The sequence below is a fragment of the Haliotis rufescens genome, unplaced genomic scaffold, assembly GCF_023055435.1.
Source record: "Haliotis rufescens isolate VD_foot unplaced genomic scaffold, xgHalRufe1.0.p SCAF_11, whole genome shotgun sequence".
Lineage (NCBI taxonomy): Eukaryota > Metazoa > Mollusca > Gastropoda > Lepetellida > Haliotidae > Haliotis > Haliotis rufescens.
In genome coordinates, this window is record NW_025963791.1 from 354,809 (window position 1) to 372,095 (window position 17,287).

At 42.7% G+C, this 17,287-nt stretch overlaps 1 protein-coding gene across 1 annotated transcript in view; it reads right to left on the reverse strand.

Annotated features, from left to right (window-relative positions):
* The window catches only part of LOC124113720, a 52,390-nt gene that overhangs the window by 12,713 nt on the left and 22,390 nt on the right, over window positions 1-17,287 (reverse strand). Inside the window, exons 5-20 of the mRNA XM_046474225.2 lie at window positions 17,085-17,260; window positions 16,180-16,314; window positions 15,602-15,774; window positions 15,140-15,305; window positions 14,295-14,428; window positions 8,342-8,456; window positions 7,331-7,531; window positions 7,033-7,074; window positions 6,601-6,783; window positions 6,153-6,311; window positions 5,449-5,652; window positions 5,010-5,113; window positions 4,747-4,879; window positions 4,181-4,377; window positions 3,047-3,143; window positions 1,874-2,081 (exon numbers count right to left, since the gene is read on the reverse strand). Of these exons, the coding sequence (XP_046330181.2) occupies window positions 1,874-2,081; window positions 3,047-3,143; window positions 4,181-4,377; window positions 4,747-4,879; window positions 5,010-5,113; window positions 5,449-5,652; window positions 6,153-6,311; window positions 6,601-6,783; window positions 7,033-7,074; window positions 7,331-7,531; window positions 8,342-8,456; window positions 14,295-14,428; window positions 15,140-15,305; window positions 15,602-15,774; window positions 16,180-16,314; window positions 17,085-17,260 (2,427 nt within the window). The remainder of the gene's footprint in view (window positions 1-1,873; window positions 2,082-3,046; window positions 3,144-4,180; window positions 4,378-4,746; window positions 4,880-5,009; window positions 5,114-5,448; window positions 5,653-6,152; window positions 6,312-6,600; window positions 6,784-7,032; window positions 7,075-7,330; window positions 7,532-8,341; window positions 8,457-14,294; window positions 14,429-15,139; window positions 15,306-15,601; window positions 15,775-16,179; window positions 16,315-17,084; window positions 17,261-17,287) is intronic.

Here is a 17,287-nt window from a genome sequence, read left to right on the forward strand (position 1 = left end):
ACCCATTCTTAGGCTGAGACGTCAATAACTAGTAAAACATCCATTCTTAGGCTGAGACGGCAGTAACTAGTGAAACTTCCATAGCAAGATTGAGACGTCAATAACTAGTAAAACATCCATTGTTAGACTGAGATGTCAGTTACTAGTAAAACACCCATTCTTAGACTGAGAAGACAATAACTAGTAAAACATCCATTCTTAGACTAAGACGTCAGTAACTAGTAAAACATTCATAGCAAGACTGAGAGGTCAATAACTAGTAAAACATCCATAGCAAGACTGAGGCGTCAATAACTAGTAAAACATCCATGGCAAGACTGAGAGGTCAGTAACTAGTAGAACATCCATAGCAAGCATGAGAGGTCAATAGCTAGTAAAACATCCATATTTAGACTGAGACGGCAGTAACTAGTGAAACATCCATAGCAAGACTGAGCCGTCAATAACTTGTAAACCATCAATTCTTAGACTGAGAAGTCAATAACTAGTAAAACATCCATTCTTAGACTGAGACGTCAGTAACTAGTAAAACATCCATGGCAAGACTAACGAGTGAAACATCCATAGCAAGTCTGAGCCGTCAATAACTAGTAAAACACCCATTCTCAGACTGAGACGTCAATAACTAGTAACACATCCATTCTTAGACTGAGACGTCAGTAACTAGCGAAACATCCATGGCAAGACTGAGAGGCCAATAACTAGTAAAACATCCATGGCAAGACTGAGAGGTCAGTAACTAGTAAAACATCCATAGCAAGCATGAGAGGTCAATAGCTTGTAAAACATCCATAGCAAGACTGAGACGGCAGTAACTAGTGAAACATCCATAGGAAGACTGAGACGCAAATAACTAGTAAAACATCCATTGTTAGACTGAGCCGTCAATAACTAGTAAACCATCAAATCTTAGACTGAGAAGTCAATAACTAGTAAAACATCCATTCTTAGACTGAGACGTCAGTAACTAGTGAAACATCCATGGCAAGACTAAGCCGTCAATAACTAGTAAAACACTCATTCTTAGACTGACACGTCAGTAACTAGCGAAACATCCATGGCAAGACTGAGAGGTCAATAACTAGTAAAACATCCATTCTTAGACTGAGATGTCAGTAACTTGTGAAACATCCATAGCAAGACTGAGAGGTCAATAACTAATGAAACATCCATTGTTAGACTGGGCCGTCAATAACTAGTAAAACATCCATTCTTAGACTGAGACGTCAGTAACTAGTTAAACATCCATAGCAAGACTGAGAGGTCAATAACTAGTATAACACCCATTCTTAGACCGAGAAGTCAATAGCTAGTAAAACACCCATTCTTAGACTGAGACGTCAATAACTAGCGAAACATCCATGGCAAGACTGAGAGGTCAATAACTTGTAAATCATCCATGCTTAGACTGAGACGTCAATAACTAGTAAAGCAGCAATAGCAAGACTGAGAGGTCAGTAACTAGTAAAACATCCATGGCAAGACTGAGAGGTCAGTAACTAGTGATAGATCCATAGCAAGACTGAGATGTCAAAAACTAGTAAAACATCCATGGCAAGATTGAGAGGTCAATAACCAGTAAAACAAACATTCTTAGACCGAGACGGCAGTAACTAGTGAAACATCCATTCTTAAACTGAGACGTCAATAACTAGTAAAACATCCATAGCAAGACTAACAGGTCAATAATGAGTGAAACATCCACAGCAAGACTGAGAGGTCAATTACCAGTGAAACATCCACAGCAAGACTGAGAGGTCAATTACTGGTGAAACATCCACAGCAAGACTGAGAGGTCAATTACCAGTGAAACATCCATGGCAAGACTGAGAGGTCAAATACCTGGTGAAATCCCCTTCTTCCCCAAACTGACCTGTCGCTCTCTTCCGGCGTCTGGCGGCGGAAGACGCAGTAGTTCTCTCGGAGATTCTTGCATCCACCAGTGCCTTGACTACCTGGGTGTTTCCTTCAGCAAGTGCCGCCGTGTCCACACCGTCGCGTAGCGCTGCTCGCTGCTCAACCACAATGTCCAGCTTGTCCAGGATGTCCGAAATGTAGTCCAGGGCCTCGGACCTGACAGCCTGAAGTATGACACGTCAGTGATGCTTGTGCGAGCTCTTGTACGTGTAGTACTAATGTAGAACTACTGCAGTATTACTGCTGTTTTGGTAATAATGTATTACGATTGCATGATTTACTTACACTAAATCTCAGCAACCGCATAGGGATTATCATTATCTTCCTGCTACAGTATTACTATCGTATTAACGTAGCTATATAAGTGCAATAATCTTGGACGCGAGGTTAGACCACATTTCACCTCACCTCACCTCACCTCCCTATCGTATTAGTAAATGATTAAAGCAGTCACTTTCAAAGCAGTTTAATCTCAGAGTTGTGCTATCTCTGCAATCTATACTATAATGATTATTTCTTTCTTGTGTTGTGTCCACTACATTGCTATAACAGTTATCCATAAAAGTCCTCTAAGTTTCCAAAATTTGAAACATCAGTGACAAAAGTGATGTCCGATGCTGTTCGCCATTTTGACTTGTACCATATGTTCCCGTGTTTTCTTAGGTGAACATTTGACATGCCTTTGCATGTATTTGTGACGGATGCCCCCGAATGGGCAGGATACGCTGACCTTTTCGCGAACACCTGGTATCATCACTATTTCCTAGAGAATCGATCCGGGTAGTATTGGTCTTCAGCATCCCAAGCTTGTCGTAAGAGTCGACTAACGGGATCTGGTGGTCAGGCTCGCTGACTTGGTTGATGCATGTCATCGTATCCCAATCGCTTGGATCGATGCTCATGATGTCAATCACTGGATTGTCTGGTCCAGACTCGATTATTTACAGACCGCCGTCATATAGCTGGAATATTGCCGAGTGCGGCGTTCAACAACAAACAAACACATCATAGAGATTCATAAACACATGCTCATGATATAGTCGGAAGCATACAATCGACTCGGCTTTTGCCAGAGAGTTCGTATGAATATGGAATGGATTTTTATGTTTTTATTTAAATGGACACCTACCGCAGGGATCTTGGCGAGCGAAGCAGCGTCCTCGTCCGTGAGGAAGGACATTATCATCCCCATCTTCTCGCCATCCAGAGACGCAAGGTCGGTGATACTGTAATACATAGCAAGGTGAGCATCATCACCGTCATCGAGCACTGACACGTTAGACCTGGTGTTAGTCATTGATTTCTCCGCAAGATTTCACAAGGCGGGGACTCCTTTTACTGAGGAATCGACCCGGATCATCAGCGTAAGGAGCAAACACTTTAACCATTCCGCCCCCACACCTGTCCCCGTACGGCACTGGTTGTGTTCATGCTCAATCAATCATGTTTGTCACTTGCTATTTTTGACCATTTGTAACAAGCTCGTCATGAATAACATCGCCATGGCATCATGATTGTCCGTGGCCGTGCAAGATTAATATCTGCCGCTAGTTGGCAAAAGATAATGTTTGTAGCTAGCAGGTCATGTATTGTGCCTGTTTCTAGTTGGTCATGAATTGTATGTGTTGCTAGTTGGTATGAATTGTATGTGTTGCCAGTTGGTGTATATTGTGCCTGTTTCTATTTGGTCATGAACTGTATGTGTTGCTAGTTGGTATGAACTGTATGTGTTGAACTGTGCCAGTTTGTATGTATTGTGCCTCTTTCTAGTTGCCTCTTTCACGAATTGTATGTGTTGCTAGTTGGTATGTATTTCTAGTTGGTATGAATTGTATGTGATGCTAGTTGGTATGAATTATATGTGTTGCTAGTTGGTATATATTGTGCCTGTTTCTAGTTGGTCATGAACTGTATGTGCTGCTAGTTGGTATATATTGTGCCTCTTTCTAGTGGGTCATGAATTGTTTGTGTTGCTAGTTGGTCATGAATTGCATGTTATGCTAGTTTTATGAATTGTGTGTGATGCTAGTTATATGACTTGTATGTGTTGATAGTTGCATGAATTGTATGTGTTGATAGTTGTAGGAATTGGATGTATTGCTAGTTGTATGAATTGGATGTGTTGCTAGTTGCATGAATTGGATGTGTTGCTAGTTGTATGAATTGTATGTGATGCTAGTTGTAGGAATTGGATGTGTTGCTAGTTGGCCATGGCTTGTGTTTGTCATCAGTAAGTACTCCTCCATGGACGTGAGCCGCTCACCCTGCTGCCGACTGGATCTTCTCCTTGTATTTCTTCCTGGTGGCGGCGTCCATGGGGGGACACGTCTGGAGCTTGCTCCCGGCGGCATCCTTGACAGCAGTCGCATCAAGGTCACTGACGCGCGCCCCGAGGAAGCAGACGTAATCCCCGAGTTCCTGCACCACGTCGGTCGTGATGGCGCCTGATGTCGCCCCCGTCTGTAGCATGAGGAGGAGAACATCAAAGCAGCCGTTTGCAAGCACAGGTAAACAGAACGATGTTGGTGACAGGTTTCACTATATTATGTGTGCCTTATTTTGCAGAGTCTCAAATTTGGTTAAGTTAAAAAAATTCAAAGTAAAATATAGTTTTGCAAAATAGGCTAACTTAGAAATGTGCAAGGTTTGGCAATGTTCTTATAAATATCGTAACTGTTCCGATAAAATGTTAAATTAACCCTTTTTTCCTCAGACGCCGGGGAACTTGACCCTTGCCTAATCAAGTTTTGTTCTGTTCTGGTGATCTGCCTAGGGATGGTCTTCAAATGTGTCTCACATACTCGTAATATACCCGTGTGCTATGCTCACCAGACATTCCAGGGCGTATTTGACCTGACTTTCGAGGACAGACTTTGTCACGGTCGTCTTGTCCATGCCCTTCAGTTTCTTCACAACGTCAGCACACAGAGAAGTAGGGATCTCCTTCTTCAGGGCACTTTCACTGAAACGTGGTGGTAATTTCCATTTTCATCCCCTTCAAAGATGTACATGTCAGTTTGATGGTATCAGTGATATTATTATTATTATTATTATTATTATTATTATTATTATTATTATTATTATTTACGTACTTGTAGCCCTTCAACACTTTGGCCAAAAGAGCAACTTGATCAGCGGTAGAAACCTTGTTGTCGCCAGTGTAGTATGCGGTGATTTTCGCCTCAAGAGTCTGCGACTAAAAGAGTTTGGATCAAGAGCAAGTTTAAAACCAGATTCTTGCTCATTTCATAGAATTATGTACATTACATGATTAAAATCATTTGCGACAAAAGGGTGTCTACATGTCAAACAAGTGCGGTACCACCTGATAACCTTTTCGTCTTGCTCATATCATGCGATATTCCGTCACATACGTTTGCCGTTATCTGTATAAAGTTGTTTATCTGTGTACATAGCAAACATAAAACAGTAAACGGGCTCTGGTTTGTGACACAGTGACTAACAAAGCGTGGAACATACACTTAATCTACGAATATGATAGGTGTATTGGGTAATTCAGGAATAAAATACCTTGGCTTCGCTCAGTTTGCCGGTTCCTTCAAGTTTGCTGAAAAGTTCAGGCAGTTTATCATCTGTGGGGAACTTGCCGAGCTGTTCCTTAGACATTCCTGGGAAGATCACAAACAGCGAGCTGACAGTCTCCGTGTCGTACTTGGCATTGCTTGCCCCTGGCTCGCCCAGCTTAGCCACGAGAATCTCAGCCATGGCACCCAACTGTCCATACCAACATATTCATATGTTACAGGTAGTTCTTCCACATTGGATGCAAGGCAGATCGTTGGTAGTGTGAAGACAAAGCCTTCACTGTCTATGAACACGTAGAGTGGGTGGGTTTAGGGGCCCCCGTTCAACAGTATTTCAGTTACATCAGGGCGTAGCAACACGATATTGAATGAAAGTCCCAATGGGGTGCAGATATTTGACGTTTACATGGTTTTCGGAACCCGCGGGTATGGTGCTGACAAAGCTCTTATCATAATCATGGTGATTATTGGGTTCGAATCTTAGGTTTATTGAAGGCCTTAGGGGGGCAACTCAGTACAGCGAATAGCAGTGGTTGTGGCGAGCCGTCTCCTCTTAAATATGTAGAACGGTCAGAACATCCGTTCAAAAAATAGAAAAGATATCAACCACAGGACTGGAATAATTGTACAAGTAGAATGTAAGGAAGTACTAAAACTTATATTATATTATGTGGTGAAGACCGTACGCACCTGTGCCCTATTGCAGTCCAGCTTGCACTTGCCCCCCGCTGCCTTAATGGTGTCCAGGAAGGAAGGGTCCCACGACTTGATCTCCGCCAGGGTAAGTCCCTGACAGATCTTACCCAGAGAACACACGTTGTCCGTGATAGTCTTGTTGCCCCGCTTCATCTGTCAACATTCACACATCAGCTACTGCACATTGCCTCTCTACACGAATACCTCCAACCGTATATGTATATCAAGATGTGTGATCTGTGCACCATGATCTCCTGCTATGAATGTCTGGTGTCGGTATAATAATCTGTGACCTGATAATTTCAGAATTGTACACTGAGATCAATAATACAAATCACGGTCTATGACACCTGGTTATTTTATCGTTTTACAATCCATGATAGCATCAAGCAGTTACTCCTGTTAATAATCATATTCCCGATTTACATATTTTCATACACACCTTTTCAATAACCTTCAGCTGATTCTCCACAGGCATTTCTTCGTACCTCTCTTGCAGCATCGCCAAAACACCGTCATCTTCCATCGTGTCATCAGGAATCTTGTCAAAGTCTTCGCCATCCAAGCCCTTGATAAACACTTCCGCCCCCAGCTTCTCTTTCACGTCTGCAGCGGTCAGTGCCCCCTGCAATATAACCGGACTAGCTACTGTCTACTACTTATAAAACACACTCTGGTATTGGATACACATTTGGAACCCAATGGTTAGCGCTCAGGAATCCACTGAGACGAATTGCACACACATACGATATCAACTTCTTCAAATAATAGCCTTTACCGCTGAACATTATTTTATAATGCTGTTGGATAATTTCTTTTCAATTCCCGGGAATGGATAGTATAATATGTAACGCGCACTAAAATAAGTACTTACGTCACGTATGCTTGCCATGGCTGCTTTCCCTAAGCGTCTTGCCTAGAGAGAGAAATTGGGCCAATGAGTCAATACAATACGGGCGTCCGTACTAATACGTAATGACACATCGTGTTAACCACGTGTTAGAGAGACTGAGACACGGAGAGAGAGTCAAAAAGAGAGACGGAGACACGGAGTGAGACACACACAAAATGAGAGACGTCAGTCACAACTCACCAAAGGCATTGAACATGTATGGTAATATATTAGTTTAATTGCCCAGAGGGTATTTTCATATCCAGCCTAGGGACTGTACCTTGTCCTCATCAATATTAGCCAGATCTTTGAGGTCCCCGGCGTTGAAGGCCTGTCCTATGGCCTCGGTGGGTAGCTGGTCGATGTATTCCTTGGTAAAAGATGGTAGTACAGAGGCGATCTTTTTAATGTTCGCTGCTGTCTGTTCAGATGCGTTTTTGAAAGTGTTGCTCTTCATGGCTCTCTTTCCAAGCGCCCCAAGCTGGTTAAAAAAAACACCACGACGTATAATACATCTGTTGCCATAGTGTATTCTTGTGTTCCATCTTCACTTCTACATTGCAACAAGAGTGTTCACAAGCTTTCAGGTTTATCTACGCAACAGATCACATGTTGTTGACATATTTCTGACCATGTTTTCTTGTTCAAATGTCAAGCTTATATTTTCAGAAAATCAGCCAGAACATATGCTTTACCTGGTCTCCTGTCTGTTTTGTTTGTTTGTTTGTTGTTTATCGCCGCACTCCGGAATATTCCAGCTATATGACGGCGGTCTGTAAAATAATCGAGTCTGGACCAGACTGTCCAGTGATTGACATGAGCATCGATCCACGCAATCGATGACATGTATCAACCAAGTCAGCGAGCCTGACCACCCGACCCCGTTAGTCGCCTTTTACGGCAAGCATGGGTTCCTGAAGACCTATTCTACCCAGGATCTTCACCGGTCTTCCAGTCTGTAGTATCTTGCTAAGTAAAATTTCAATAATTTCAATATATAACTTTGATATTTAATTCAAATATTGTATTGTCAACCTGAGTAACATATGTGGATTATTATAAGATACTTCACATTCACTCATCACTTTGGGCGGTCGGGTAGCCTAGTGGTTAAAACGTTCGCTCGTCATGCCGAAGACCCGGGTTCGATTCCCGACATGGGTACAAAGTGTGAAGCCCATTTCTAGTGTCCCCCGAATAATGGAATATTGCTAAAAGTGGCGTAAAACCATACTCACTCACTCACTCACTCACTCACTCACTCGCTCATCACTTTGTTCAGTTGGCATACCTCTGTCGGGGATTTCCCCTTGGTCTCCAGAACATTGAGTGAATCAATGAAGTCATCGAATGTGGCGTCAGGTACATCCTCAAATACGTCCTCGCCCATTCCAACTTCAAACATGCTGAAACAAACAAGATAATCACAGTCACTTTGCCACGTAATTACCGTCAAACAAACATCAGACCTTAGGTATTCTGAACAACTGCTTTGATGTGATTACCAGACCATCTGTTGATGCCATTGTCACACCGCCCACTGACGTCATTGTCACATCATGTACTGATGTCATAACAACACTTGACACTGACGTCATAACAACACTAGACACTGACGTCATAACAACACTAGACACTGACGCCATTGTCACATCATGTACTGATATCATTACAACACTAGACACTGACGTCATAACAACACTAGACACTGGCGTCTTTGTCACATCATGTACTGATGTCATTACAACACTAGACACTGACGTCATAACACTAGACACTGACGTCATAAGAACACTAGACACTGACGTCATTGTCACATCATGTACTGATGTCATTACAACACTAGACATTGACGTCATAACAACAGTAGACACTGACGTCATTGTCACATCATGTACTGATGTCATTACCACTAGACACTGACGTCATAACAACACTAGACACTGACGTCATTGTCACATCATGTACTGATGTCATTACAACACTAGACACTGACGTGGTTTGTTTGTTTGTTATTTTTCGCCGCACTCAGCAATAGTCCAGCTATTCAATGTTATCATGAGCATCGATCCACGCAGTTGAGATACGATGACAGGCATCAACCAAGTCAGCGAGATTGACCACCCGAACCCGTTATTCGCCTCTCACGACAAGTATAATCGCCTTTTACAGTAAGCATGAGTTGCTGAAGACCTATTCAAACCCGGATCTTCACGGGTTTCGTACATTGATGTCATGAATGTAATAATGACACCAATGCATTGATGTCATTGTCACATCGCGAATAATGTCATTTCAACACTAGACACCAATGTCATCGTCACATCATCCATTGGTGTCATTATTACATTGGGGGCGGTCGGGTAGCCTAGTGGTTAAAGCGTTAGCTCGTTACGCCGAAGACCCGGGTTCAATTCCCGACGTGGGTACACTGTGTTAAGCCCATTTCTGGTGTCCCCCGCCGTGATATTGCTGGAATATTACTAAAAGCGGCGTAAAACCGAACTCACCCACCCACCATTTTTACATTGATGTCACTACAATCCCATGCATTGGTGTCATTATCATACCATGGATTGATGTCATTGTCACAACGTGCATTGATACATTGATACTGAAGACCTATTCTAACTCGGATCTTCATGGGTCAGAATAAGGCTTCAGTACCCATGCTTGCCGAAAGAAGCTACTAACGGGATCGGGTGGCCAGGCACCCACTGACTTGATTGATGCATGTGATCGTATCCCAATTTCGATTTTTCTCTTCTTTCTTTCAAATATTGTCTCGTTGTTTTAAGTTTTTTTCAAAATGTCATCAATGCAAGGTGCGTTTATTTCTAGTTTATTACAAAAACACTAAATTTCGATTTTTTTCTCGCTATTTCAATTTTTCTCGTTGCTTCGATTATTTCAATTATATTCTCGAAAAAACATTTCGAGTTTTTTAAATAACGAGAAAAAAATCTAAATTTAGTGTTTTGTAATAAACTAGAAATAAACGCACCTTGCATTGATGACATTATCACACGGTGTATTGATAGCATTGTCACAGCATGGATTGATGGCATTATCACACCTTATATTGATGACATTGTCACACCATGCATTGGTGGCATTGTCTCACCATGCATTGATGGCCTTACTACATCGTGTATTGATGGCATTGTCTCACCATGCATTGATGGCCTTACTACACCGTGTATTGATGGCATTGTCACACCATGCATTGATGGCATTACTACACCGTGTATTGATGGCATTGTCTCACCATGCATTGATGGCATTACTACATCGTGTATTGATGGCATTGTCACACCATGCATTGATGGCATTACTACACCGTGTATTGATGGCATTGTCTCACCATGCATTGATGGCTTTACTACACCGTGTATTGATGGCATTGTCTCACCATGCATTGATGGCATTACTACACCGTGTATTGATGGCATTGTCTCACCATGCATTGATGGCCTTACTACACCGTGTATTGATGGCATTGTCTCGGCATGCATTGATGGCATTACTACACCGTGTATTGATGGCATTGTCACACCATGCATTGATGGCATTACTACACCGTGTATTGATGGCATTGTCTCACCATGCATTGATGGCATTACTACACCGTGTATTGATGGCATTGTCTCGGCATGCATTGATGGCATTACTACACCGTGTATTGATGGCATTGTCTCGGCATGCATTGATGGCATTACTACACCGTGTATTGATGGCATTGTCTCACCATGCATTGATGGCATTTCTACACCGTGTATTGATGGCATTGTCTCACCATGCATTGATGGCATTACTACACCGTGTATTGATGGCATTGTCTCACCATGCATTGATGGCCTTACTACACCGTGTATTGATGGCATTGTCACACCATGCATTGATGGCATTACTACACCGTGTATTGATGGCATTGTCTCACCATGCATTGATGGCATTACTACACCGTGTATTGATGGCATTGTCACACCATGCATTGATGGCATTACTACACCGTGTATTGATGGCATTGTCACACCATGCATTGATAGCATGACTGCACCGTTTATTGATGGCATTGTCTCGGCATGCATTGATGGCATTACTACACCGTGTATTGATGGCATTGTCTCACCATGCATTGATGGCATTACTACACCGTGTATTGATGGCATTGTCTCACCATGCATTGATGGCATTACTACACCGTGTATTGATGGCATTTTCTCACCATGCATTGATGGCCTTACTACATCGTGTATTGATGGCATTGTCTCACCATGCATTGATGGCATTACTACACCGTGTATTGATGGCATTGTCTCACCATGCATTGATAGCATGACTGCACCGTGTATTGATGGCATTGTCTCACCATGCATTGATGGCATTACTACACCGTGTATTGATGGCATTGTCACACCATGCATTGATGGCATTACTACACCGTGTATTGATGGCATTGTCTCACCATGCATTGATGTCATTGTCACACCATGCATTGATGGCATTACTACACCGTGTATTGATGGCATTGTCACACCATGCATTGATGGCATTGTCACACCATGCATTGATGGCATTGTCACACCATGCATTGATGGCATTACTACACCGTGTATTGATGGCATTGTCACACCATGCATTGATGGCATTACTACATCGTGTATTGATGGCATTGTCTCACCATGCATTGATGGCATTACTACACCGTGTATTGATGGCATTGTCACACCATGCATTGATGGCATTACTACACCGTGTATTGATGGCATTGTCTCACCATGCATTGATGGCCTTACTACACCGTGTATTGATGGCATTGTCTCACCATGCATTGATGGCATTACTACACCGTGTATTGATGGCATTGTCTCACCATGCATTGATGGCCTTACTACACCGTGTATTGATGGCATTGTCTCACCATGCATTGATGGCATTACTACACCGTGTATTGATGGCATTGTCACACCATGCATTGATGGCATTACTACACCGTGTATTGATGGCATTGTCTCACCATGCATTGATGGCATTACTACACCGTGTATTGATGGCATTGTCTCACCATGCATTGATGGCATTACTACACCGTGTATTGATGGCATTGTCACACCATGCATTGATAGCATGACTGCACCGTGTATTGATGGCATTGTCTCGGCATGCATTGATGGCCTTACTACACCGTGTATTGATGGCATTGTCTCACCATGCATTGATGGCATTACTACACCGTGTATTGATGGCATTGTCACACCATGCATTGATGGCATTACTACACCGTGTATTGATGGCATTGTCTCACCATGCATTGATGGCATTACTACACCGTGTATTGATGGCATTGTCACACCATGCATTGATGGCATTACTACACCGTGTATTGATGGCATTGTCTCACCATGCATTGATGGCATTACTACACCGTGTATTGATGGCATTGTCACACCATGCATTGATGGCATTACTACACCGTGTATTGATGGCATTGTCTCACCATGCATTGATGGCATTACTACACCGTGTATTGATGGCATTGTCACACCATGCATTGATGGCATTACTACACCGTGTATTGATGGCATTGTCTCACCATGCATTGATGGCATTACTACACCGTGTATTGATGGCATTGTCACACCATGCATTGATGGCATTACTACACCGTGTATTGATGGCATTGTCTCACCATGCATTGATGGCATTACTACACCGTGTATTGATGGCATTGTCACACCATGCATTGATGGCATTACTACACCGTGTATTGATGGCATTGTCTCACCATGCATTGATGGCATTACTACACCGTGTATTGATGGCATTGTCACACCATGCATTGATGGCATTACTACACCTCGTATTGATGGCATTGTCTCACCATGCATTGATGGCATTACTACACCGTGTATTGATGGCATTGTCACACCATGCATTGATGGCATTACTACACCGTGTATTGATGGCATTGTCTCACCATGCATTGATGGCATTACTACACCGTGTATTGATGGCATTGTCACACCATGCATTGATGGCATTACTACACCGTGTATTGATGGCATTGTCTCACCATGCATTGATGGCATTACTACACCGTGTATTGATGGCATTGTCACACCATGCATTGATGGCATTACTACACCGTGTATTGATGGCATTGTCACACCATGCATTGATGTCATTGTCTCACCATGCATTGATGGCATTTCTACACCGTGTATTGATGGCATTGTCTCACCATGTATTGATGGCCTTACTACACCGTGTATTGATGGCATTGTCACACCATGCATTGGTGGCATTACTACACCGTGTATTTATGGCATTGTCTCACCATGCATTGATGTCATTGTGACACCATGCATTGTTGGCATTGCCACGCCATGCATTGATGGCTTTACTACACCATGTATTTATGGCATTGTCACGCCATGCATTGATGGCATTGTCACAAGGTGCAAAGATGCCATTGTCATACCGTGCATTGTTGGCATTGTCACACCATGCATTGATGGCATTGTCACAAGGTGCAAAGATGTCATTGTCACAACATGCATTGATGTCATGATCGTTTATGATTGATTGGAAGACCGTTCAGGTGTAAAGAATATCGGAAAGACTCATGACTACAGGCAGCAGTTAATATATACAGGCAGGCTTCATCAGATATTGGCAGAATTTACAAGAAACGGACAACATTCAGTGGCAATCTAAGCAGCACTGCCAGACAACAGGCACTGCTATTTAAAGCAACATTAGGCAACATCGGACTTCTGATATATATGATTGCCTGGGCCTGTGGGGAACCACCATCAGATAACGCTCATGGCATTGCCGACCCGTGAAGATCCTGGGTAGAATAGGTCTTCAGCAACCCATGCTTGCTGTAGAAGGCGACTAACGGGATAGAGTGGTCAGGCTCGCTGACTTGGTTGAAGCATGTCATCGATCCCAATTGCTTGGATCGATGCTCATGATATCAATCACTTGATTGTCTGGTCCAGACTCGATTATTTACAGACCGCCGTCATATAGCTGGAATATTGCTGAGTGCGACGTTAAACAACAAACCAACCAATCATGTAATTGCCTCGCCTCTGATGTGGAAGTTTAATGTGGCCTCTGTTGAACTTATAAACTGTGGGGGCACTTTATTGTGACCGTGGACCATTTCCAAATCGACAACAACTTCCGAAACAATGAAAACTCAATCCCTGTCAAATCATTAATACACATACCTGGCCAATTGGGCTGGTGTGGTCTGTCCTCTGTTGGTGGGTAGACCTTTCTTCACAATTTCGCCCACCTTAGCTCTGATAGACATGTCCGTTTCATCCACTCCTTCCAGAAACTCTTTAGCTGCTCCGCGGATCTGGAGTGAGAAGGAAATGGTGACAACGCGTCGTTTCGGCTTGCTCTGGGAACAAAACCTTAAGAGACGCAGATCGTACACTTTTACGACTTCACGTAGACCGACGATAATAGACCAAGAACATAAACGGGGCGACTCGGGTATTTGAACCAGAAATCAGTGGATCCTGACACGGATAAAGGGCTCGACTCTTCACAGTGAATTGCGTTGCCTTCGAACATTGAGTCACCCATGCCCCTCCGGGAATCTAGAAGTAAATGTTATAACGACAACCCGCAATCCGTCAGCCTGATCCTCTTTACTTGCCTCTTATAACAAGCAGGGGGTACTGTGGACCTATTCTTCCCTGGATGGAAACACTGATAATGTATACATAGGCGGACAGATCCGCGTTGAAGCAGGGGGCATTAGATTGGTTTTTGTAAATATTATCCTAATTAAAGGTTTTAAATATGTTGTGTATTGGGACAGTGCTTTCATGTGATAACTCTTCAGCTTACATTAACTTTAAGAATTGTTTACTCATCTGTATTTTCTCAATGTTTAAGACGTGTTAGTCAACAAATAAAAAAATCTCTTGGAACTTTGAAGCCAATTTACCTCGTTTCTTCAACGTTCCTGCACACATAGCAATAAACGTTTGTGACCTTATATCCTCAAAAAGAAGCCCGCGTTTATAATTGTTACTTTTACTGTTGTGGTAATACTTACAGCATCTTCTGGGAAGTCCTCGGCATCTGATAATGTCCATTCTGCACCGGTCATCTTCTTTAGGTCTGCAGCGGTGGCGGTGCCAAGCGAACCCTTCGCCTCCTTGAATTTGTCCTTCAACACTTTACTTTCACCGCTTCTGATGGCCGTCTCTCGCAGGTTCTCGCTGAAGCAATACAACAACACTGACTTCATTTAAACATTCAGCCAGTGTTTACAGGCTCTTCACTGCAGTAAGTAATTATCAGATTACGCATGAGGTAATAAGAGAAACTGACGTGAAGAAAAGTGAGTTTGGCTCTGAGCCTCCATGCAGAGTAGTATAGGTACCTCAGACCGTGACAGTTGAATTCGGGAGGAAGCCCTAACGCAGACTTTTACAAATTTAGACAATCCCACATGCGAATGGGGAGAAATCTAACCTCATCTATTTCTGTTACGACATTGTATTTAGAAACGTACTTTGAAAGGAAATCCGCGGGGTCAATCAGTTTTAGAATATCCTTGTCCACCAATCCAGTGGAGAGGAAATCATCCACATCATCTCCCGAAAGCCTCGACGGGTTGCCTTTTTTCCTGAGGATGTTCTGGTTCATTCGTTTCTTCTCAAACTCCTCCATGTCCTGAGCCGCCTCCTGTTCTCAGCAAACATACATTGTGCATTGTCTTTGTGCAGGCAATAGATAACATCTACTCATGACGAATATGCGCCATTTGTAAAAGAATGTCGAGAGTTTTGACTTTTCCTTTATAATCGATTTTTTCGTACATACCTCACGTCAAATTTCGAGTTCAGAATTTATTTTCATATGTTAATGAAATCGTACAATGCCCAATCCCTCTGATGGGAGATACAACGTGCTTACTTTGGTGGAATGCTAAATGCATTTGCAAAAGTATTCTAATGTCAAAGAGCATCTAAAGTAGACACAATTAAAGAAATTAAAGAAGTTGTTATCCGTAAGTTGTGTCTACTTTGTCACCCGTCAACCTTTAAGTAATGCCTATCAAACACCATCAGGGTGTATCACGTTACGTACACCTTTGACGCTATCACAATTCAGTGGACCATCAAGCTTCTCGTACAGTCGTTGTGAGCCCTTTAGTCCCTTGGAACATAGCTCCGCCCGTTGCTCATTCGTCATGTTTCTTTTCAAATTGGCCAATGTGTCTGGCTAAATGTAAAGACAATTTGAAACACCTTTAACACGTTACATATACACATGTGTATATTGTTCAAGCCTGGACGATCGTGTTGTGATAGTAGGCGTGTGTCTGCTCGAACAAAATAATGTAATTGTCTTTCATTGTCTCAAAGACAAGTAGAATCTTAGAGCTTCAGATCTTTTGAATTAGCAAAATGAAGCAATTCTGTAGACTGTCACTAGTTATTGTTACTTTGTTTGTTGTTCAACGCTGCACTCAGCACTATTCCAGCTATATGACGGCGGTGTGTAAATAATCGAGTCTGCACCAGACAATTCAGTAGTTGACATCATAAGCATCGATCTACGCGATTGGGATACGATGACATGCATCAACCAAGTCAGCGAGCCTGACCACCCGATCCCTTTAGTCACCTCTTACGACAAGTATTGGTTGCTGAATATCAATTATTATCCGGATCTTCTCGGGTAGTGTCACCAGTAAAACATTGTTACATACACATGTTAAATTCTGTATTAAGTGGTATTCTTTGACACCATGGCAACCTGTTAAAAGTTGACCTGGTGATCATATTTCACGCCTTGATGTGACTTGATGCAGTCACAGGACATCTGGATAGTGCCATCAATGTTCTCCTGCACAAAAGCCCCTGTGTTAATGAATCCTGATGTCAGGCTGCCATGAGGCACATGTAGTTTATTTTGCTCCATTTGGCGGGACTAATACATGGTATCTGAGAACATTACATAACAACTACTGTCCAAGCAACCATACTCACTGTCATTTTCTCGAGCATAGCGTCAGGCATGTCTCGAATTTCAGCCTTTGACATGGAGGTGATGAGAGTGCTTATGTTCGCAAGAAGGTCCTTTTGTTCCTTAGGCAGCTTTTTATATTCCTCAAGGAACTTTGTCAGGGCAGCTGGATCTGACAGCTCGTCAAAGTCAATGACATCTATAATAGTGACAAAATATATTAGTT